Here is a 23,349-nt window from a genome sequence, read left to right as displayed (position 1 = left end):
TCTCGGTTTAATATCAGTTAAATAATCAACTTTTGCAGTCAAATTTTTGTGGCAGTACTTTTTACTCAAAATTTAGTTATTGAAAATATTACCGCAAATAAAATATTGAGAAAATAAACAAGTGTATCTAAATAAAAGATGCCATAAATACGACAGCACAAGTGAAAGATGTAGTACTGATGAATCATTGTAACCATCCCGCCGAACGGCATAACATGCTCGTATTTTCTTATGTCATGCAATGCAATGTAAGACACATGTTATACTCGATTTAACAGTTAAATAATTCAAATTAATTGGCAAAATGTTCTCATGCAATCAGAATTTGATTTTGGCGAGATATTTGGGAGTTGTTCAAACAAGAAATAAATTGTTGCGCAATAAGATTTGCCAATAAATACTACAAGTGAATAAACAAGAGAGGATACGATAGGCTGAATAGTAAACATCTTATATCGACTTTATAATCTTCGTGGTACTTGAGACTAGGTCAAACTCACGTGAGAAGGTTTTTAAACCTCGTTGAACTACACGAGACACGAGCAACATTTAGGCGCGGTCTCGTGTCAGGGCTAATTCACTTTGTTCTGATTAGACAGAAAGGGCACACCCTTCGTAGAATACCGATTCTCGAAATAGATAAACGGATAAGCATCGAACATTGATGACGCAAGATCAATAGGTGACATACGAAATGATGCGATCGAGAGATGCAATCGAGACCCATCCTGTTTATAACTTGAGAACAAGCTATCAATGTCAATATATTAAGATAAATAATTTCATATCCCGTCATTTTCTCCCAATTTTCCCTTTAATATGTACGACGAGAAAAAGCCCATGTTTTTCTATAAGTATATTCTATTGTATGTGAACAAGTTATCAATGCTAGTGATAATTAAATCTGTTTCTTTTAATTATATTTTCTGAACATTAGTTTAATTTCTCTTAAATTTAAAAATCTTAAATGTAATCTTGAAAAACATATTAATAAACAAATATGCTTACCTAATAATTTATCAAAGTGACATCATTGATCTAAATTGCTTTTAACTTCTACTTGATTCCAACCATTATTGTTTAAAGAAAGTATAGTAGCAATAACATATGGCACACCGTGAAATCACCCTTCACGCACTACTGCACTTATGAGTGATAAATGAGAGGCTATTTTTAGTTTTCCTTTCTTTTTATCTATAAAAAAATACGTCATATAAGAGGATTAAGTCATAACAAAAAGAAAATTTAATATAAAATGTTTTGTCAAATATGATAAAATATTTTATGATACAACACAGTATAGCAAGGAACTTATTTGACTAAGAAATGAGAAAAAATATTATTACATTAAATTCTACAATATAAAAAATATATAATATAGTAATTTACATATATAATAAAAAAATTAATTAATCATCAAAAGAAAATTTTAATTTATCTTCTAGTTTGCATTCAACTATAAATCTTCGATATAATACGATTTCTTATTCGACAATTAGATAACACACAAAATATACAATTTGCAAAAAAATATTATAATACTTTAGAGATAAATTGTTTTAAGAAATTTGCGCAAGACTCTAACGAGTTTTCTGCTAAGGTAAGTTCTACTTATATAAAAAAACAAAAGATAAATTACCAAAAAGATTCCTTCGAGCCGGATTTGAACCAGCGACCTATGGATAGCTATATCAATTTCCCAACTACAGTCCACCGCTCTACCAACTGAGCTATCGAAGGTTCTTGATGGATCTGAACACCGAATGGATCATACCTGCAGACCATGGTAAAGATTGATAATTTAAAATTTTTGAACATTAAAATTTCATTATTTAAGTTAAAATATTATTTAAAAAAAGCAATAATTTATTAATAATTCTGGATATAATTCTAGATTTTATTGTTCATTATCCTTTATATAAATTTTCATATATATCAATATATATTAATATATATTTTAACCATTTTTTTTTAAAGTAAATATTTCTAACAATAAATTGTTTTCAGGATATCTTCAATTCAAATTATAATAAAAGCAGCGTTAAATTATAATTTTTATAGAACAATTTAAATTATTGTATAAAGCAAAAAATATAAATTATTTTATAACAATATATAAATGTTTAATTCAATGTTTCTCTATAAAAGTCAATATTTGAGAACAATTAATTTTTCTATTGGAAAATAATTGACTATTGTATGGAATAATATTGTTATCTCTCTCTCAATAGTAAGAATTAAAAATTATTACTTGCAGCAATCAAGTGCCGCTCACGCACATTTCGTAATCTATAAGTTACAAATGCAATATTGTTAATTTTATATAATAAATGAGTTGCAATAATATTATATACTATAGAAAATTTGGCTAGAAAAACTTAAGGGCTATTGACAATGAATAACCAATAATGTTTCAGGAACCCTCGACCTTTCCTGATAATGTCATAGCAAGTGACATCAAATTGCCCTTCTCCCCCGCATTAATCACTTCATTATTCGCTACGCTGTTTATCATTATTCGAAGAAATGTCTTGAGGTCACTCACTTCATGAAAAGTCACATGTGCTATATGAAGCTTGAAGCAAAAAAACTAAATATTCAATGTAACATTTAGATATAAAATACAATATAATAATAATAGAAAAAACAAAATATAGTATTATAATGTAATATTGTATGCACAGAATGCACTCTCATTTACTTTACTTATATTGCAACTTGAAAAATTAATCCTGTAGTCGAGAAAATTAATAATAAATTAATTTCAAATAGTTAATCAATGTTTAGGAAATAAGACCCTTTTTACACTATAAATTATTGATATCTGTCAAATCTTTAAAAAAATTGCACTTAAAAAAACTAATGGAGTATATAAACAAATTCTATATTGAAATAAAATGTATATACTTGCTATACCTACAATATTGATCAAAAAAATAAATCGTTCGCGACCGTGACAGGACTCGAACCTGCAATCTTCGGATCCGAAGTCCGACGCCTTATCCATTAGGCCACACGGTCAGATGATAGGCATTACTCCAACTTGGTTTATTAATGCATTTATTCAATCTTCTTGCCTTGTATTAAACCCTATAGTGTTAAAATTAATTTTAATTTTATTTATATAAATATAGATTAAAGAATCATGTAGCATATCACTGTAACCAATAATTTATCTTTAGTTATTAATATTAATTCATTGTAATGTATAGAGCAATGAGATTATAACCACACATAAAGATCACAGATTTCAGATAAATTCTTTAACTAAGTTAACCAAGTAAACTTTTGAAATAATTAAAAAGTGTTGTCAATTATTTGCAGAAATGGTTTCACAAAAAATATACATATGATGTTATAAATGTCTTACATCTTCGGTCAAACATAGTGTCTAGACATCATAAATGTTGGTTAGAAACTTTAAAACCATCTAAATAGTTTCTTAATTGCAAAGAAAATAAAAGTAAAACAAAAATTTTAAGCCGGAAGAGCCTGACGCATTCATGCCACTATATCGCGCTATACGGAGATTGATATACCTACCTACGAAACATCAGAATAATTATAAATTGTAACATTAATCAATACAACACATCAATACTAGGCTCAAAATGGCGGGATATCCGCTTGAAAAGGTTAGTAAAAACAGTCGATAATGTCAAATTTCTTATTCAAATATAAATTCCATGTTATCTAATTGTCAGTGAATAAATTAAGAATTGTCGACAATAATAGAAATTCTATAATCAATCGATCGTTGCACTATTATAAAAAAGAAGTCTGAGAACAGTCATTCTGGAATCATTTTAAATTAAGTTACTGTCATTTACCGGCACTGTCAGAAAATGAATATAACCGTGTAATTTCTTAAAATGAATGCAGATAGCGGTACCGAACAGGAATTGCACTGTAAATATTACGAGATAAGTGAGGTTAGATTTGGTTTCAGCTAGAATCAATTGAGATTTGTCAAACCTTTTTTTGAATCGTCATTATAATAAAAATGACGACGTCTTTTCAAACGCAACTCTTGAACGTTTTAGGAAGTAAAACAAAATATCTGGCCGAATTAAAAAAGGCATTCGCGCGTCCGTTAATACAACGTTAGTTTAACAGGTTTTCCTAAACATTTTATTATTCTAAATAAATATAATAAATGCTCCTGATCTCTCATGAATTGACATTAGAAGTGAAAAATCGTGTTTTTCATTTCTAATGTCAATTCTACGTTGCTGCAATGAGGAAACAAAAATCTTAAATTAAGTAGAACCAATTATAATAAATATTTTGACACTATATATATAATAAACATAGTCTAATGCATTTATAATAGTATTACACATGCTATATATACATACATCAGCACATTAAATAAATTGCAGTTGCTGTGAAAGCAATAGAATTGGAACATATAGAAGAAGGTGTACTAGAGCGAATAAGTAAAAAATATAACATACCTGAAGAACAGGTGGATGAATATTATGCTGCCATTTTCACAATTTTGAAAATGCATCTACGTTCACAGTGCCATAATGTTAAACAAGTGGAGTTCAAGCAATGCTTAGAAGAATTGAAGTAAGTACATCTGTATATGTTTACTAATTTTTCATAATTAATATCTTGTAATAATATTCATATTTCCACACTAAATCAATACTAAATTTATATTTGATTATAATATTATTTAAAAAGTTACAGTATATTTTTTTCTCTCAATGAAAATTTTCTATCGACTTTTTACTACAGATTAACTTCGGACTGTATCGAAGATTTGTCTTCTGTGCTTTATGGTCCAAAGCGAACAGATCTATTATCAGGCCTAATTCAAAGAACAAAGTTTAATGCACAGTTGATATCCTGCAGATGGCGTGTGGATATTACTATTTCCTCAAAGTATGTTTAACTTTTATACAATTTATCATAAAATAATAATTAATATACAAGGCCAAATTTTCATATATTTATAATTGTATGTGTATGTTAGAAATACTGATATAATTTTCAATTGCAGTCTATTAAACAGAGTACTAGAACCAAATATCGTGATGGAATGGATCTTGAATACAGGCGAATGTGTGACGTTTGAATTGTCTTTGGCAAAGTTTCATCAATTGAGGCATACTATAGCTACTGTACTTATGGAATTGCAAGCATTAGAACGACACAACATTTTTAAAACTATTCAATCCAGTTGACATTAAGATAGTTTATTACTGAGAGTGATTTTGAGACAAGTTTTAAGAATTACTCTATAACAATTCATTAATTCTTCTAAAATATAAGGATATATCTTAATGGATATTGTGTTTTTATACTCAATTGATATATCCAATTTATAGATTTATAAACTTTATAAATATATTATTTAAATTCTTTTTTAAAATATAAAAGTATTATATATATAGATCTATAATATATCTGATACAAAAATATTTTTATTTTTGTCAAATTTTATTTGTGAATTTATACCTTCTGAATTTACACTACTTTCTATTTTCATCATTAAAACTTTTTTAAATGATGAACATGATCTCCCAAAGCCAGCATTTTTTTGGAAATATAAATAAATATTACTTTCTATAAAACATATTACTTATTAATGATTTGTTTTGTTTAGAATTGTTCACAAGCTTTTTAAATCATTTAAGACTTTTAGTTCTCTGAAATTATATTTGAAATATCAAATAGCTGTCAGAAGCAAAAAAAATATTTCAACCTTTTTTCCTTTACTGTACATCAAATTAGATTAATTGTTTGATACATTATTATTTACTTGATAGTATAGATACTTTTGCTTGATGTTTTATTACAAAGATTATGTAATAATTTCTTTATTTCATGTTCAGTAATGATTTTGACGTATCTGATGCAGATTAAATTTTGCAGATTTATATTTTGATCAACTTTAAATTTAACTTTTGCAGAGAAAAATTAATATTAAATCTCAATGTATTTGTACTTATTCATAACAATTTATAATAGATAAATTAATAATTATAAAATAAAAAATATCCATACCTAGACAATCATCTGGTTTCCTTAATATGGATAATTATGATCCAATTGGAGAAACTGCAAATTAAAAAAATTAAACTTTTTAAACCAATATAAAAGCATGTAAAATCATAAACTAAAATGATTTTATTAACAAACTAGAAAGGATGAGACTATGATGATTCAATTCTTTTGCCTGTTGCTTTTACTTGATAAGTTTATTGGCAGACAAAAATATAGCCCAATATAGCCCTCACCAAGTGTTTTTACCTTTGCTCTTTATTTTTGTTCATATTAATATGTATGTATGTGCATTCTGATTCTTTAAGTAACTTTCTAGATTATTAGGTATGTACTGAATTGAGCCATGTATTTTTAAGACGCGGGATGACGAAGAGAGCAGCAAAATAGATGTGTCTCTTTTTGTCATAGGCTCCTTTGATGGTACAATCATCATCAAAAGTTTTATCGCTACAAGTCAGTCTGGCACGTATAGTTCAGTATCTGATTGTATGTATCACAGTTTAAGTTTTTGACTAGTATGTACGTATAATGTATGAATGTTAGTGGTTGCAATCATAATCGCACTTGTAGTCATATTTTAATTCTGCGGAAAGATGACTTCGATATTGAGAAATTGTTGGAGATTGCCACGAAATCTGCCAATCGCTGTGCCGAAAAGTAATAGAATATTGATTGTGCGAACGGTATTTTCATCGAATTATATAATAACATATGTATTTGTTTGACAGGTTATGCTGTCGCTTCATCAGTACGATGTAACACCACCACAGTCAACGAGGAAACTGAAAAAACCGAGACTCGTCGTACGTATAATGATTTTTTATCTGTTAAAGCTCAATGTTTAAAAATTAATTACATTACATTTACGATTTGTCAGAAGTGTTCTAACACATTATTTCTGCTACAATATTTGTCAATAAAAGTAATCTAGAATATTTTATATAACGTATTTGTATACAAAATATTTAACAGCAGCATCTTTTTATAGCTACGGTACGTAAGCCCAGTCATGTTGATGTGAAGCGTTTGAGAAATTTCGGTTCCTATATTGAGGATTGTCTACCAAAGTACATACAACAAGTACAGCTGACTGCTGGTGATGAGCTTGAGTTGCTCATCGCTCCTGATGGCATCATCCCTACCTTTACATTTTTAAAAGACCATCATAATACACAATTTGTCAGTTTGGCAGATATTACTGCACTAGATGTACCCAGCAGACAATATAGATTTGAGGTAGGTCTTACATTTTTATTACAAACACATGCAAATGTGACATAAATTAAAACAATGTACATATTTTTACAGCTTGTCTACAACTTGCTGTCACTGCGATACAACTCACGTATCAGAGTAAAAACCTACACTGATGAGTTGACACCAGTTGACTCAATAAACAGTATATTTAAAGCTGCTGATTGGTATGAGCGAGAAGTGTGGGACATGTTCGGTGTATTCTTCTCAAATCATCCCGATCTTCGTAGAATTCTTACAGATTATGGCTTTGAAGGGCATCCATTAAGGAAAGATTTTCCACTCAGCGGATATGTCGAGGTAATCATTCAATTAAAGCTGATATATCAATTAATTTTATAACATATTAACATTAAATTAATTATTTCACTTTTTAAATCTTTACATTTTAAAAATCCGGTTACAATAATTTTTGTTCTATCACAATCAACATTGTTCAAATCTTATTGAAGTAATATATGTATTTCTTGAAGCATTGAAAACAATTATAAAGTATATTAAATTTAGAGACTAGACTAATTTGTTTGCTTTAAAATTTGATGATTATTTCAGGTACGCTATGACGACGAATATAAAAGAATAGTGATTGAACCATTGGAATTGGCTCAGGAATTTCGTAAATTTGAACTAGCTGCTCCATGGGAACAATTCCCTAATTTCAGGGATGCTCCGCCATCTTCTGAACCTGTCTCTAAAGAAAAGTAATTGTTTCGACTAGATTATAGTCATAGAGCCAAGTAAGTGTAAAGTATATTATAAAAAAAAGTAATTTAATGTAATAAATATCTGTTTTTCTTGTTAACTACTTCTGAATGTCTAATTTGGACATTTGTTTGGGAAATACAGAAAATGATATACCCTGATATTTTAAATTCTAAATTATTTCAATTTATGCTCCTAATTATTCATATCACCCATAGAACTATTAATCCCAATGTTGATTAATTTAGAATTAATATTTTTATACATGATAATGATAATATAGTTATAAATGAAAAAAACATACAAATTGTAATATAAAGTTTAAATAATTAGTTTTAAATATGCGAAGATTTAGTAGGAAAATATTATATATTATTTTAAAGTATTTTTTTTTTTTTTAATTTCTGTATTTCTGTATAGAGTTATAAACATAATATATTTATATATATTACTTACAAACTGCTTATGACCTATTCATAAGGCATTATTTCCGGCGGATTTCGAAAAAGCTTGGAAAACGAATTGACCAAGTCTCTTTCGTGCGCCAAGAGACAACGTTAACACTAGAACGGCTAAAGATTACATTTCGCCGGTTATATCCTGCTTATATGGCCACAAGTCTTAATTAATTTATTCTCAATTCCGAGAAGAAAGGGCAGCCTCTATCGGAAAGCGGCTCTTAGCTCCATTTTATTACAGAAACAATGGTTCTTACAGATAGGATCCACTTCCGGTCGTTCTAGCATTACGATTGAGTTTACACATACAATCGAGTCTTTAGAAATATACAGTATATCTATAGTGCACGTGTCGATTTACTGCATCCTAGATTCATTAGAGGCTAAATTGGTATGTGCGCTAAATTATGTCATCGCATTTTCATTCCGATGCGAATTAGCATCAGCCGCGACCGTATTTTTTTTTTTTTTTTTTTTTTTCTAAGTTCTTGATTAAATCTAGATTATATTTTTTGTATCGATGAAAAAAATTTTACTTTCATAGAGAGGACAATCTTTTTTCGGATATAAGGCAAGAGATTTTGCTTTTTGTCCGTTTTTGAAGAAGGAAGCGTTTGTGTTTCTCAAAAATTCTTCTTTCGAAAATTGTTTCCCTAAATAATCTACTTTATAGTCAAAGATAGACTATAATGCATGAGGTTGCATTGTGCGGGGCACCTCGTCGCCGATACAACGATGTGTATCATTTGCGGTAAATGTGATTAAATCGAAATAATATCGCAGACACAGAGTGAAGCTGATTTTGCTAGCCGCAACTTTTTGATTTCTTGTAATTTAAAACGAATTGTTACATGTTTATACTTTTCATACAATTTCCAAAGGACAAACATATTTCATCATCTTTATTCTTAAAAATGCAAAAGAAACTTCGATTATTTATAAACTTCTTAGAGTTTTATCCTCTTAAGTACTTATTACTTTTTAAGTATATCTTATTTACCATTGTAAGTACGTCAACTTTAAATGCATTTTGCCCGTGCACTCCTCAATGCCTTATTTTAATAATTAAATGTTGCTTGATAAAATTATTTTTCACGATAAAAAGCAACAACTTGATTTTGTAGCTTCTTCAAGCCATGAAAATGCATATACAACATTTCATTTTATATAATAAGAAAACATTTCAGATAATAGAATTACTTCACTCTGTGCGCATATAAATCAAAATTATTGATAACAAATATTACAATAAATTATTTTTACCCATCAATTGGCTAATAAAATATATATATTTGTGTGTATATATATAATTATATAACAAAATAATATTTAACAATTAATGTAATTCACACGAATGTTAATAATGAACAATCATTAGCAATTATTTAAGGCAATTAGCAAAGACGCTTGTTGCATTAAGATTTTCTCACATTTACTGCCCTGTTTGGCGATCAATTATAATTATTATTATTAATTATTAATTATTATTCAATAGTCAATTACTATAGACAGTTTATGTGTAAAGTCGTTGGACTGAGTGACTTCGAAACGTTTAGATTTCAAAGCTTTGTTTTGTTGTAAGCCGTTCAGTTCGAAAAATGTCGCTCACTTGAAACTTCGATACACAGCATTCATACTAACATCACAGTTTAATATTCGTTTAATGCACATTCTCGCGTTTTCTCTCTTTTTCACACTCTCGCGTATACGCGCATACATACATACTATTCATACGGCAACTTCGACCGCACGATTAAGCTCATGTGTGCCTTCGCAAAGTGTCGAGTCACGCGTGACTGGTTGCTTTTTCATAGTTTTATATTTTGAATTTTGGGACAGTGTGTAAACAAAATAATAAAATATTATTAATTTGTCCACCTTATTTACATTTCTTAGATTTTATTGTCCAAATACCAAGTGGAAGAAATATTTTGTTCCTTTTCTTTTTAACACAATACACAAACGTTTAATACACATTCACCGTCCATGAGCGTCTTAATGAAATAACCGAAAACAAAATTTATATCATCAAGAGATTTGTAACGAGTGTTTCATTGCTTATGCTACAAAACTATGAAAAAACATCCAGACCGATGGACAAATCCTTAACTTTACTCTTCGTTTTATTTGGTCTACTATACTTTGTCTATTCTCGCGGACTTCTCTGATGCCGCCTGTCTTCTCCGGATGAACGGCACGATGGCCCAGAGAGATGCGCCGAACACCAAGATAATGCCGAGTATACTGAAGATCGGTCCGTAACTACCGATCTGTTCGTACACTATACCGCAAATGGGCGGGCCAATCAATTGAATGACGCCATTGACAAATAACGATATCCCGTAGGACGAGGTGAGCTTCTCCGTGCCTAGCATGTCGGCCATAATGACGGCGGTGATGCCGACGTAGATGCCGGACGCGAGACCGAAGCAGGCGCAATAGACGGACAGCATGGTGTACGCGTTGGAAGTAGGCAAGATGGCCAAGGAAATCCCGGAAGCGAGGAGACCGCCGACGAAGTACCAGTGCTTCGGCATGATCTTGATGTCGGAAAGAGCGGAGCCGCCGATACGGCCTACCAGATCCAGCATGGACACAATCGACAGCAGCAGCGACGCGTGCCAATTGTCGAAGCCCAGGGAGATCGCGTAGGCCGGGAGCAAGATAACGAAATTGGTATAGCTGACGGCATTGGTGGAATTGGAGATGAGGATGACGAGGTAAATGGGATCCTTGAGCAAGCTGACGTCGAAAAACTTGTTCTCTTGACTCTTTCCGCTGCCCTCGCGCTGCTTCTGTTCCACCGTCGATTTCCTAGTGAACGTGCTGGAGATGGCGTTTAACGTTAACGTGGATGCGCGCTCCGCGTGCAGGACCGACAGGGTGCTACCGTGGTACGGTGTGCTGACGTAATTGAAGGACGACGTGCTGGGCGAGTGCAGCGGTGTCCTAGGCGTCTTGGGATATCTGCCGGAATCGGTCGTGGCGTTGCCGCGTTCCGGCACGGCGTGCAATGTCGGCGTGCTGTGCATCTGACCGCTGATCTCGCGTCCGGTCGGCATGCTGATCTTCCGCGTGCGGCCCTGCACCGGCGTGTTCTTGTAATATTCCAGCGCGACGCTGGACGCGCTCTTCGGCACGATGGGAGCGGCCTTCTCGCTCGAGTCGTTCGACAAAATCAGTTGATTGTTGCTCTTCTCGATTGGCTCCGGGCTGCTGGTGACGGTCACCGATACGTCCGTCTCCCCGTTATCGCGCTCGTCGTCATCGTTCGGAGGTTGAGCCGGTATCATGTGCCGTTCCACTGGATGATATAACAGCGCGCTCGCCCAAACATTTAGCGTTAAGGCGCCCATTATTAATACCGCACCTCTGCGGACGAAAAAACGTGTCATCGATCATATCACACTTGGTGCGGTGTTCTAGTGGCTAATGATGTAACCTTGACAATTTGCAGATTTTTATCATTGCTGGAAAGATTTTATTATGCGCGTGAGAGATTAATTGAAAAATTGTAGATAGTCTCGCAATATTTATCACGTAATATTTATCGGTTTTCGATATGTGCAGTCTTTTTATTAGCATCATAAATTTTGCCTTTTTATAAAAAGAAAAGTGGACAAGACTTACCTATTTCAACAGAAAGGTTCTAATTCCTCTTACTATTATTTCATTTTTGCACATTGTCAAATTATCATTGCCACAATGAATGTAATTAGTATTTTCTAACTTGATCAGGAAATTAAATTATCTATGCTGCCTCCCTTTACGATTCATAAAGAATCAGATATTGTCATAATACAATGTCGTAATACACATTTTTTTAATTAAACTTGATTATTTAATTAAAGTAAAAGGTAAATCCTTCATAATCGGCTTAAATTAATAATCACTAGCTTACCTGTAACCATATTCTCGTAGAAGAAAGCCCAGAACAGGCGGAAGAAATATTGACCCTAATGCACTGCCTGATATGCAAAGTCCATTGGCGAGTCCTCGTAGCCGTACAAAATAAGATGTCACGATATATACAGTCGGAGGGAACGCTAATCCCGCTCCTGTACCTACCAGTACACCATAACTGGAAACAGAGAGGATTATATAAGAAATATTTGCGTGTGTCTCTGTTACATGATAATAATATATTACGTAATAATTGCTTTAAGATATATTCGTGAGATGATACATATGAATCGAAAATGTTTTCAAAAATATGTTGGGTTTTACACATTTTTTATTCATCTCATCTTTATTAATATCGCTGAATTAATTTTTTTATATTTTTCTTCTTTTTATAACTTTTTTTCTCTAATTTCTCTGAAAATGTTCGGTCTCATTAGCATATAATCAATTTAATGGTATTAAAAAAAGAGAAATAAGGAATAATGAGCTTTTTCAATTTTTACGTTAAAACAGACAAATTGGAAATAATTTTTTAATTTTGTTTTTCAGCTTAAACTTGAGATTTCTATTTATTTTCTTAAATAAATGCTATTGGTCTCTTCTTTGTGCAGCGATTCTATTCAATCTTATATGAGAAAAATACTCAAATAGCTATTCTATTTTTTTTATTAAAAGAGGAAGAATAATTACCTAACGCATAGAAAGGCCACAGAATCCGCGTAGTAGCTTAGCATCATTCCCGCCGCCGCAAATGTCCCCCCTATTAAAGTTACCGTACGATAGGAATACTTGACTGAAAGTACACTAGAGAGTGGACCTGAAATGATAAGATATCACTGAGTCAATAGGTGCAAATAGGATCGTGTGTGCTTAGGAGATATTTATATAGGTATCTCCGATATCTTAAACATTGATGAAATTATAATTATTGTTTTGTTTTTAATTATTTTCTTATTATCTAAATTTTGTTCTTGAAAAATAATTTCATTGAGCTGTAAATGTTTCTGCATAATTCTGTATGTCCACTGTAAGACGTCTGAAAATGAAACTGTTTCCAAACGAACTTTGCTCGAATTCAACCTAGTTTACAATCTATCTGAGGGAAAGTTCACGTAAACACTCATGGACAATACACAAACAGATCTTTCTATCTCTCCGAGTCGAGTGTCATAAATTACTTATATTTATCTTTATTGGACTGCGATAAAAAAAATTTATATTTGTGTGTATGATATAACTTAACAATTAATATTTATCAATGACTCTAGTCACTTTTCAATTTTTTCACTAATCTTTTCGTAAAACTAGATTGACGTGAACACGACTTGTTCAAAGTCTCCACGAGAGGCAAAATCATCAAAACAGAACAAAACATTCTTCTATTTTTTTTTCTTTTTTAGTATGGAATGCAAATGCGAAACTAGGACAAATTGCAGGAAAAACAACCGAGCGTCCGATCTGAGAAAGATATTTAAAAAAACACATGTCCTCGAAAATTACGTTACGACAATTCTTACCCAGCGAACTGTACAGAAAATAACAGAGCGACGGTATCCACGCAGCTGCCGCTGGTGACGCATTAAATACGTTAAGGAATTCGACGAATAATACTCCGAAGGATTTGATAGTGCCAGGAATGAGAAGGTTGACCATAACGGCAGCCAGGAGCACCAGCCATCCCCAGCCTCCATCCGGTGGGACTAATTCCTCCTCCACTTTCTCACCTTTCTCTGCAACATGGAAATTGTTGTGAATTTTTTTTTTTTTTTTATTCATTCCTTCCGAAGTTTTCACATCGATTATAGCGATATAGAATGGTGTCGTTATCTTTCGTACCTGATCGTATTTACATCGTCTGTATTTAATTTCAAGTTTAAAGTTTGTTTTGTCAATTTTTACAATAGCTGTGACAGAAAATAGCTCAATATGTGGTTTGGTAAGTGAAATATAGGAAAGCATTAGCGTGGTTTACACATTATTAATCATGTGCAAACATGTCAGGGGAAGACCGAGTAAACGACAGCAATTAGGAAACACACAGGAGATAATAACCGATACGCTTTCAATGTGTACCCTGCGAGAGAAGCGTGTTTTGAAACGATAACGAGACGGGGATTGGTATGCTAATGAACGGTGAACGGTACTAGCTTCCTCGTATTTTGGTTTCCGCGCATAACCGACTCAAACTTGTTCAGCGATGAGGAGCACTACGCGGGTATTAACGTCATGTATGCACGGAATGCGACATAAATCGTCGATTCACACGAGCTTAGAGGAAAGAGAGACAAAGTAGACACTCTCCGCGCACGTGTGTGCGCGCGTGGACAAAGAAAAAGTTGTAATTTCTCCAGTCGCCGACAAAGAGCCATATTCATCAGTATGCAACATCGTAGGATTGTACCGATGCCGACTGCTTCACACCCGGAAGTTATTTCCATTGTGACGTGCAATCTGACTTGCTTTCCAAATGGATACATAAGACAATAGGCGAGCTGAGCTATCGACAAGAATCAAACTGACTGAGAATAAAGTTTCTTTCATGCAGCCTTTTTTTATATATCGACGATTTTCTTCACAAGAAAGGAAAAACTGTTAAAATTGAAAGGTTTTATTTTCTGATGCTAATGTATATTCAATATGAATTATTTTCTTTTCCTTATTCTATGTTTATTTGTTGTATACAAGTATTTTTCTTCCATTGCTATCTGTTAAATATTTGAAATATTATATACATATTCAAAGTAAAACATGAAAAAAATTACAAGCCAGAAGTAAAGTGATATTATGAAAAATTTGTCTTTGACAAATTGATTTCGTTGAAAGAAATTGTTAACAATGAAGCTCTCAAACGTAGTGTTATTATGAATGATTATTATGACTAAGCCAACCAAGTGGGACGATTTTACAGCGATGTCACGTGTTGGCAAACACAACGCATTTTGATCGTTATGTCAGTTTTATACTCGCTCAATTTACTTCTTGGCTCGTCGACCAATTTTTGATTCAACTCTTCTATTTTTAGCAGTCCCGTCTATATAAAAGACAGTAAGAACGAAAGTTGGAGTAGCAATGAAATAGGAAAGGATTAAAAAGAGCAGAAATATCTCGATGATAAAAATAAATTTCTAATGTGGACATAACGGAGGACTGAAGAGGGAAGAAATTACGAGATAATGATAGTATCTGAGAGATAATTTCGGTGATACAGTTGTGCCGCGATAAGAAAGACAATAAGGGTGTGAACATCACATTGAGCATCATTTCGTTTTCTATTCTATATTACTGTAGATATTTTAGATGAATATTTTTCGTTGATTTTAAAAATCCAATTCACGTTTAACGACGCGTAACTAAGTTAAATCGTTATTAAATTTAGAAATAACGCGGCCCGATGATAAAATATCAAAAAATCAAATACAAAAGAAAAGTTTGTGATTTGATGTAACGAATAATTTCGTTCGCAACAGATGGATTTTAGCACGAATAACCAGTTATAATTCGTTCGCCTTTTTACTATTATGTTCAATTGCATAAATTATAATATACTTTACGGAATATATTATAGTATTATCATTCAACACAAACCTTTATCTCGAAAAGTTGTGACAGATACACAAATGTGTTTGCAACGGAACAACAACACATTTTTGAACTCTATCGAGACTCTCAATAACACCAGCTGGCATTCACAAAAATCGTTACGCGTCCTAAACATGGAAGAAGATAAGAATCACTTGCGAAAGCAAGCGTCTCTGACGTTTTCTCGCAATCCTCGTCATTAATCCGTCACACTGACGTCACTTGCAATAACATTAGTGATAAAACAAACTTCCCTTTTACAAATTTCCAGATAGTCATTTAAATATTGTAAATTTATTTAAATTCTACGTGACGCTTTGTCATTTCGTGTCTTCGTAAAAAGTTGTAAAAAAAAATTAAAAATTCGGTTTCGATTTATAAGGCTATCGTATTGCGGAATCAATATTGAATAGAAAATATACGATTATCGATTTCTTGAAAAAGATTTTCCGAACAAAATGAACGGTTCGCTTGTTTCGGACGTGTTAATTAACTGGCAACGCTACCAACCTGATTTATTGGTCCCGTTGAGGTGGTCTTTGTTGTTATCGGAGCTTTGCGACACCAGCCTATAGTCGGCCTTCCGGTGCTTGCCTGAACCGAATTTGATGTTGATTCCATTGTCCTGATCTTGAACCCGTTGCATCGTCATCGACCTTTATTCGCGACTCACGCGCGCGAGTGTTACGCACACCGAATAACGAAAACGACACGCGCTGCCGTCTATTCACACGGCTAGATACACGGAGAGATAAAAACGTACAGGCCGTCGGAGAATATCTATATGTATCAAATGGTAGCGGAAAAAAACGACGAACGGTGATAAATGCAAAACGGAAAGATACGGAGAGAGAAAGAATTAGAGAGGATAAAGGGAGAGAAGGGTAATAGCCGTCGCGCGCTTCCTTCCTCGCTCCTTCCTATTTTTCGGAATATATCTATCCTTTCCGAACACGCTCTTTATCACTCGTTTTGTGTGTGTGCGCGCGCGCGCGCGTGCGTTCCCGATGAATATTCGCGGTTTAGTAGATAGCGCGACAATGACGGGGGCGTTAAGGGGGAGGTGCGCGTTAATGCTTCGTGCGAGTCCGGCTGCACTCTTGCGCGTCGTGGAGTCTTCCTCGCAAGTCCTTGTCATGAACCCAAGCGTGCCAACGGCGTCGTCGTCGCGCCGCCTCCACCGTCGTTCTTTTCCGCAACCGTCGTCCGCCGTCGTCGTGCCACTCATAGACTCCGTCGGCTCGTCGATCGACCCGGCTGCTCCGTTCTTTCTCCGCCCTCGCCAAACAACTTCGCCGTGGCGACACTTCTGCCCGTCGCTGCCCGCTATCTCCTCGTCGCCGTCGTTGTCCTCGTCGTCGTCTAGGCGCATAGAGAACGTGAAACGACACCAGTGCGCGAACATAAACCTCGCTCGGTCACACCGCAGCCGTCATTTCGTTCGCGTACAACGCGCGCGCTCAAACCGCTCAACACGTTCGCAAACATACGCGCGTCGCGAGCCGACTGATGATCAGCTGTGTGTCACGACGCAGGGATGTCGAGTGTCCTCTCCTTCTTCCTCCCTGCCGTAGCCGCAGCACTCCCCACCACATCGCGCTCCGTGCTTTGTGTCTCTCTCGCTCATACAACAGCGGTCTTCCACGCGAACATCAGCAGCGGCGGGGGAATCTGGTCTCCTTCTCCTCTTATCGGCGAAGCGCAACCCCACTCCGCCGCTCGGCCGCCGAGGTCCTTTTTTTCTCTTCTTTCCTCCTCGTGGATAGTCATCTCTATCTTTTCCGTTTCGTTGTGCACGAGCACAACAAAATAAGGGCGTAATATTGATAGGATTAGAGCCGCAGTAGCCCTTTTACGCATATAGATCGGAGAGTCAAGTGTGCAAATTGAATAACGATTTACTGAAGAATCGAAGAAAGAGCTGAACGAAAGATGCACTGTGATTTTGTAACGAATTGTACGAAACAATATTTTGGGATAAGAAAGAAAAAAAAAGAAAGATAACAATAATCTCATAATGGAGAAAGTGAGCTAAATTATCGTTTGGATTCTTACGCAACATTTGCAAAATTTAAACATTTAAATGCTAAATCTGTAAAAGTCTGCTATTTCAATATTGAAAAAGGAAACGATACACACAAAAGAATCTAAAATAATCCTAGAAAAATATAAACGATTTTATATTAAAAAATAGTAAAGTTATCTTTCTCAAAATTATTTTTTTTGTGCTCAAAATTAAATATTTTTCAATGTTAAATGTTAATAAAAATTTGTTTAAATTTGTTTTAATGTTAAATGTTGATAAAAATTTGTTTTGCTGTCAAAGTAAATTTTATTTTTTATGCTTTTTAAAATACTAAAAAATAATTATGAAACTATGTCGCAAGGTGAAGATGTTAAATATTCATTCAAAGCAGTATTTAAGAATTGTTATTATCAGGATTTATGGTCAGCTAAACATTCATTCACATTTATAATTTTTTTCAGGAATTACAATGTGAAAAAACTTTATATATTTATTATATTATTTTAAAATGGTTCCTTTCAACCTCGATCTATGGTTATCAAGGACTTACATCACACTTCTACGGAGCTACAAATCGAGCACAAAGAAGTGGCTACAGGAAATTTCCATGGGCTACTCAAAGCTTTGCTCCTCCGACTACCAGACACTGCGAGCTGTTTCCATAAATACTAGCTAATTTTAATCGTTTAAGCAGGCCTTTGTCTTGTCTTAAATAGCTAGCTTAAATAGCATTAAAAATTATTTGATTAAATTTTCTAGAACGGTTCTTTACGCGAAGCGAATAAATCTGAAAAGAAGACTGCAAACAAAACAAAAATCGAGGAATCACTTTTTAATGACACGCATTTCACTTTTCGCTATGTCGTACGTTTCGTGTTTTCACTTCTTTCGTTTTGCAACGCGAACGATGGAGGTGAATACCCCGCGGACACAAGTGCCAAAAATTGTTTATAGCCTTCATATTTGAACTAATACGTATGAACGTCGAACTCGATTTCATCGCTGTCCGTTTATCCACGTCTTTGTCTTTCGACCTTGCTAGGCCCGCAAGCACGAAGAAGAAATGACGACTGAATACCACGGAATGGAAAATTTGTGATTGAAACGCAAAGCATAGTATTTCGCACGCTATAGCATTCGTCATCATCACCGTCCGTGAATTTAACGCCCGAATCACTCGAGTCATCGATTGTGTTCCACTTTGCAAATGAGAAGACAAATGGAATACGAATCTCTTAACAGGACAATTCTCTATCTTGGAGCAACATTATCGCATTTGTTAAAACACAAATTAAAAATTATCCACCACCATAAAATTCATTTGTGTTTAAAGCAAAAACATTTTTGACAGCTAAAAAATAATTGAATCAAATAATATTAAATAAATTCAAGTAAAATGTAAAGTTATTGATTATTAAATTGCAAGATAACGAAACATTAATTTATGGTAATTTTAAATAGACTTTTAACAAGTTTTTCATTCAGCGTAAAATTATCCAAGAAAAATTATTCGAATGCATCAAGCATTCGAATGCCATGTTATGCGTATTATCGATTGTAATATAACAAGATGCTAAAACAATATTCCGTTGTATTATCTGTACTAGATCTACAAAGAGTCACGATAAAGTCTGAAAAACATCATCGATGATCGGAAATAAGTTCGTAAGAATTGTGTGATAATATTATATAATTATGCGCGTGCAACTCTCATCGAAATTGTTGATATCGAAAAAAAAATAGATTAAAATCAATGTATAAGATTATGAAAAAGATTAATCATTTTTTCATTAATTCGCCAATCATTGGTTTACATATCGTGTAACTTTTCTAGCTACAAAAATCCTAAATCTATAAAAACATCTAAATCTATAAAAACACCTAAAACATAACGAATTTAATGCATTACGCGCTGTATGAATATTCTACAGACGTAAATTTCATGTTGCATCTATAATATTTCCGAATAAAAAATATGTATTGTCAATATTTCTTTATTATCATTCGTTGTAAAATCTTTTAGCAAGTGTCCAACAAATAGAATGATCAGATCATGCTGAACAAAATAAAATAGCCTCGTGACTATGACTTAAGTAATTAGTTGTTTCCTTTTATAAACGTAGTGGAAACATACGATCGTCTGTATGTATGACAACAACGCGATTGTAACATAAATTCTTATTAAGCATCAATTGGTATTGTGATGACAATTACAAGTAAAGGCACGCGGACGTTAACGATCATTACGTACTCTAGTATTCATATCAATAGTATATTGTTTTTCGAGTTGGAGTGGAAATAATAACAGAAGCTCTTTCAGATCCCAAGTAACAAATTTGCTTAAAAATGTTCGGAAGAAAATAATATGTTAATGGAGAACTGATTTCCTTCCCTTTATTCTTAATTAATACCATTTTCTTTCGTTCGTTTACAAAATGCTTTGAAAAAACAAGCGTTCCTTCGTGGCGAACATTCTCGCAAAGTTCTTAGAAATAATCTGCAATAAATGCAGAAACGCGGTTTCCCGCGTTTCAAGACAGCCGTTATCGAAACAGATTATCTATTGCGAAACCAATGACTCGTTGTATCGCCTTAAGGAATCATTAAGTACATTACTTGCGATTAGATTGAAGGCGACGATTCAAATCTACGACACTTGACTTTCGGGTTATCAGCATAATTTGTTGAACGAACGACCTCGATTAATTTAAATAAAATAAATTGTTGATTGGAAAAAAGGAATAAGAGTATTTTTGGGCGCAAATGGATAAGTTCGATGCAGATAGAGCATTTGAAAAGAAAACTAATTTTCATAATTAGTGCAGCCAAGTCCTGCAAAACTTTAATTTTGTTTAATAAACACATTAAGATATCAGTTGAATATTTCTCAGTTCACTTTTAAGTGGATTATTTTTCATATTTTAAAATCTGCATTCTTGTAATCAATAGCTGATTAGCTAAGCAAAATTATCTCCAGCACTAAATAAAATTTGATGACTTAACAGAGCGAGAAAAAAGAATATTCACTACGAGTATTAAATTCTCAGATAATATACGTGGCGAGAGAATAAACTTTTTGTGCAACGCAAAAACATTACGAGATATCACAAGAAATTGCGCTGTTACAGTATAATCGAATAAAAATCGTCGCAGACGCAAAATATCCGCGTGTTTTCTGAGTTACTCAGGTCGTCACATGGCTTGTGTGGGTCTAGAGTGCTCCACATTGATAGCAACAAGGTCAACGCACGCTATTTATTACGTCAGTCGCTGTGGCCCCTGCTTATATGACGTAATTCAACCCACTGTATCTTTTTCGATGTACGACAAACGATAAAGTCAACAGATATATTGAGCGAAAAGAATGGAAATTAATCGTTTGCGATGTATTACTTTTGGAGCGTTTAGGAACGCGATTTAAATTACTCGCTTGTGTCAAGATTTAGTGAAATAAATTTATTTCATCTAACAAAAATAGTGAGATATGGGTACAAGTAATTTACTACCACCTCCTTAATAAACATTTGAAGATATATATATAGAAATATATATATATATATATATACACATATATATATATATATATAGCTTAAGGAATGCGTATCCCACAGCTCTGTTTAAATATGGTGATTACAATGCAATAATTTTCTTAATAAATATCTACATATAAAGAACATCTATTTTTATTACTGTTACGTACTTGTAGAACCGAGTTTAATTTGCATTGTTGGTTGCCTTATCCTCCACATTTGGTTTTGATTGTTGTTTGATGCGATAATCTGATAGAGCAGCCTTAATTGCATCCTCAGCAAGCACTGTAATTCACAAAAAAAAAAAACTGAATTAAAATTGCGATATTGCACTTAATATTTGGCTGGTACATTTTCTAATTTAGATTTGTTGTATATACTAAAGATACAATATTTTTTACATTATTTTTTGGCATGATATTAATATAGATTTAGTGAAAGAAAAAAAAAATTTTACTTAACACAATGTATACTTACTCGAACAGTGCAGCTTGACTGGCGGGAGGCAAAGCTCTTTGGCAATATCAGTATTTTTCAACGCTAATGCTTCGTCCACCTAAGAACAATTTAATAAAAAGTTAAAAGATAAAATTGTAAGACAAAATTAAATCTTTTTTACAGAATATTTTCCAAAAGTATAATAATATGATATGTATCCTTTCTTAAATACTGTATTTTGATAAATTGAAAATATCTCACCGTCTTTCCCTTGACCCATTCTGTTGCTAAAGAACTCGAAGCAATAGCAGAACCACAACCAAATGTCTTGAATTTAGCATCAACTATTTTGCCATTTTCATCAACTTTGATCTGAAGTTTCATTACATCACCACAAGCAGGTGCTCCTACAAGACCAGTACCAACCTGTGTATCATTCTTGTCCAATGAACCAACATTTCTTGGATTCTCATAGTGATCAATTACCTGTTACATTATAAAAATAGAATATTCTATCATTTTTTTTAAGTAAAATTGATAACGTCCCGCATATCATATAAAATAATTATTTAATAAATCTATTATTTATGATAAAAAGTTTTAAACAAATATTTATGTAATAAAATAATAAAATATTTATATTCTTATTCTAGACAAATTCTAATATAATATAATATTTACGAATTTGTAATAAAATATAAATATCAAAATGTTGTCGTAAAGTGACGCAAATAAGATCAATGCGATATATTTATGCAATTACGCCATATTGCGCCATATAAATAATCAGCTGACAATTGCAAAATATCTTAAATTATAATAGGAAATCGCTATTTTTCATTAAATATGCACACAAATCGCTTTTTATAAGCAAAACTTTCTAAAATCCATGTTTTACCGGTGTTTATAATGGTATAAATACAAGATTAATCCAACATTGAAATCCGATACTATCAAACGAAAAAAAAAATAAGTCACATTCAGAATCTTTATATCACGTCACATATTTAATACTAAATACAGTAATATAAATATAAATATAAAAATAATAATAAAAAATTATTCTGACATGCAATTAGAGGTTAAGGGCGATAAGGAAATAGGTATGTATAATATATGTAATATTACATTCACGTGATAAGACACAGCCGGAACACTCCGTGAGATGATTTTGGACGTCGTGCCGATTTTGGCGGGCAATGCCCGAAACAATGCCATCTCTCTTTTTGCACGCTTTATCACCCAAATATCATTCTTTAACAAATAATGATAATATTTGCACCTATAATTCGCACCTTCAACATTACCATATAAACGAAATACATAGATGGAAAACAGTCACCGATTTCGATACAACACCATCTAGTGAGAATAATCAGAACATCGATAGTGTATCATGCAATGTAATGAAAATTACAAAATTGAACCAATTTACTAGATT

The 23,349-nt window shown here is 33.0% G+C and overlaps 5 protein-coding genes and 2 non-coding genes across 7 annotated transcripts in view; 2 read left to right on the top strand and 5 right to left on the bottom strand.

The window, feature by feature from the left end:
* Positions 1–2,937, bottom strand: part of LOC105673850 (cholesterol transporter ABCA5-like) — a 37,840-nt gene extending 34,903 nt beyond the window's left edge. The window contains exons 1-3 of the mRNA XM_067355930.1: positions 2,921–2,937; positions 1,640–1,774; positions 1,009–1,194 (exon numbers count right to left, since the gene is read on the bottom strand). The gene's annotated coding sequence lies outside the window, so the exon portion shown is untranslated. The remainder of the gene's footprint in view (positions 1–1,008; positions 1,195–1,639; positions 1,775–2,920) is intronic.
* Positions 1,649–1,740, bottom strand: TRNAY-GUA (transfer RNA tyrosine (anticodon GUA)). The gene is given in 2 exon segments: positions 1,649–1,684; positions 1,704–1,740. It is a non-coding gene; the product is annotated as a tRNA-Tyr (tRNA).
* Positions 2,938–2,948: 11 nt separating the features above from the next.
* TRNAR-UCG (transfer RNA arginine (anticodon UCG)) lies at positions 2,949–3,021 on the bottom strand. Its single transcript has one exon. It is a non-coding gene; the product is annotated as a tRNA-Arg (tRNA).
* An 849-nt stretch (positions 3,022–3,870) lies between these two features.
* LSm-4 (Like Sm protein 4) lies at positions 3,871–5,432 on the top strand. Its single transcript, XM_012369858.2, has 4 exons — positions 3,871–4,103; positions 4,383–4,575; positions 4,747–4,893; positions 5,012–5,432. Exons 1-4 carry the CDS (start codon positions 4,004–4,006, stop codon positions 5,193–5,195), a joined length of 624 nt encoding a protein of 207 aa, XP_012225281.1. The 5' UTR covers positions 3,871–4,003; the 3' UTR covers positions 5,196–5,432.
* Positions 5,433–6,512: 1,080 nt separating this feature from the next.
* On the top strand, positions 6,513–8,135 carry ND-30 (NADH:ubiquinone oxidoreductase core subunit S3). Its single transcript, XM_012368997.2, has 5 exons — positions 6,513–6,675; positions 6,747–6,821; positions 7,007–7,254; positions 7,327–7,572; positions 7,825–8,135. The coding sequence occupies exons 1-5, from the start codon at positions 6,612–6,614 to the stop codon at positions 7,975–7,977; spliced, it is 786 nt and encodes a 261-aa protein (XP_012224420.1). The 5' UTR covers positions 6,513–6,611; the 3' UTR covers positions 7,978–8,135.
* Positions 8,136–8,391: 256 nt separating this feature from the next.
* Positions 8,392–17,608, bottom strand: hrm (hermes). Its single transcript, XM_012369871.2, has 5 exons — positions 16,425–17,608; positions 13,853–14,065; positions 13,026–13,152; positions 12,334–12,513; positions 8,392–11,804 (listed from the first exon to the last, which is right to left on the bottom strand). Exons 1-5 carry the CDS (start codon positions 16,564–16,566, stop codon positions 10,568–10,570), a joined length of 1,899 nt encoding a protein of 632 aa, XP_012225294.1. The 5' UTR covers positions 16,567–17,608; the 3' UTR covers positions 8,392–10,567.
* Positions 17,609–21,381: 3,773 nt separating this feature from the next.
* On the bottom strand, positions 21,382–23,238 carry IscU (Iron-sulfur cluster assembly enzyme). The gene is made up of 4 exons (XM_012369918.2): positions 23,037–23,238; positions 22,170–22,394; positions 21,948–22,026; positions 21,382–21,755 (listed from the first exon to the last, which is right to left on the bottom strand). The coding sequence occupies exons 1-4, from the start codon at positions 23,124–23,126 to the stop codon at positions 21,655–21,657; spliced, it is 495 nt and encodes a 164-aa protein (XP_012225341.1). The 5' UTR covers positions 23,127–23,238; the 3' UTR covers positions 21,382–21,654.
* Positions 23,239–23,349: the final 111 nt, after the last annotated feature.

This window comes from Linepithema humile, chromosome 5, assembly GCF_040581485.1.
Source record: "Linepithema humile isolate Giens D197 chromosome 5, Lhum_UNIL_v1.0, whole genome shotgun sequence".
NCBI classification, from domain to species: domain Eukaryota; kingdom Metazoa; phylum Arthropoda; class Insecta; order Hymenoptera; family Formicidae; genus Linepithema; species Linepithema humile.
Note: the sequence above shows the minus strand (reverse complement) of the source record. Positions and strands in the feature narration are given on the sequence as shown.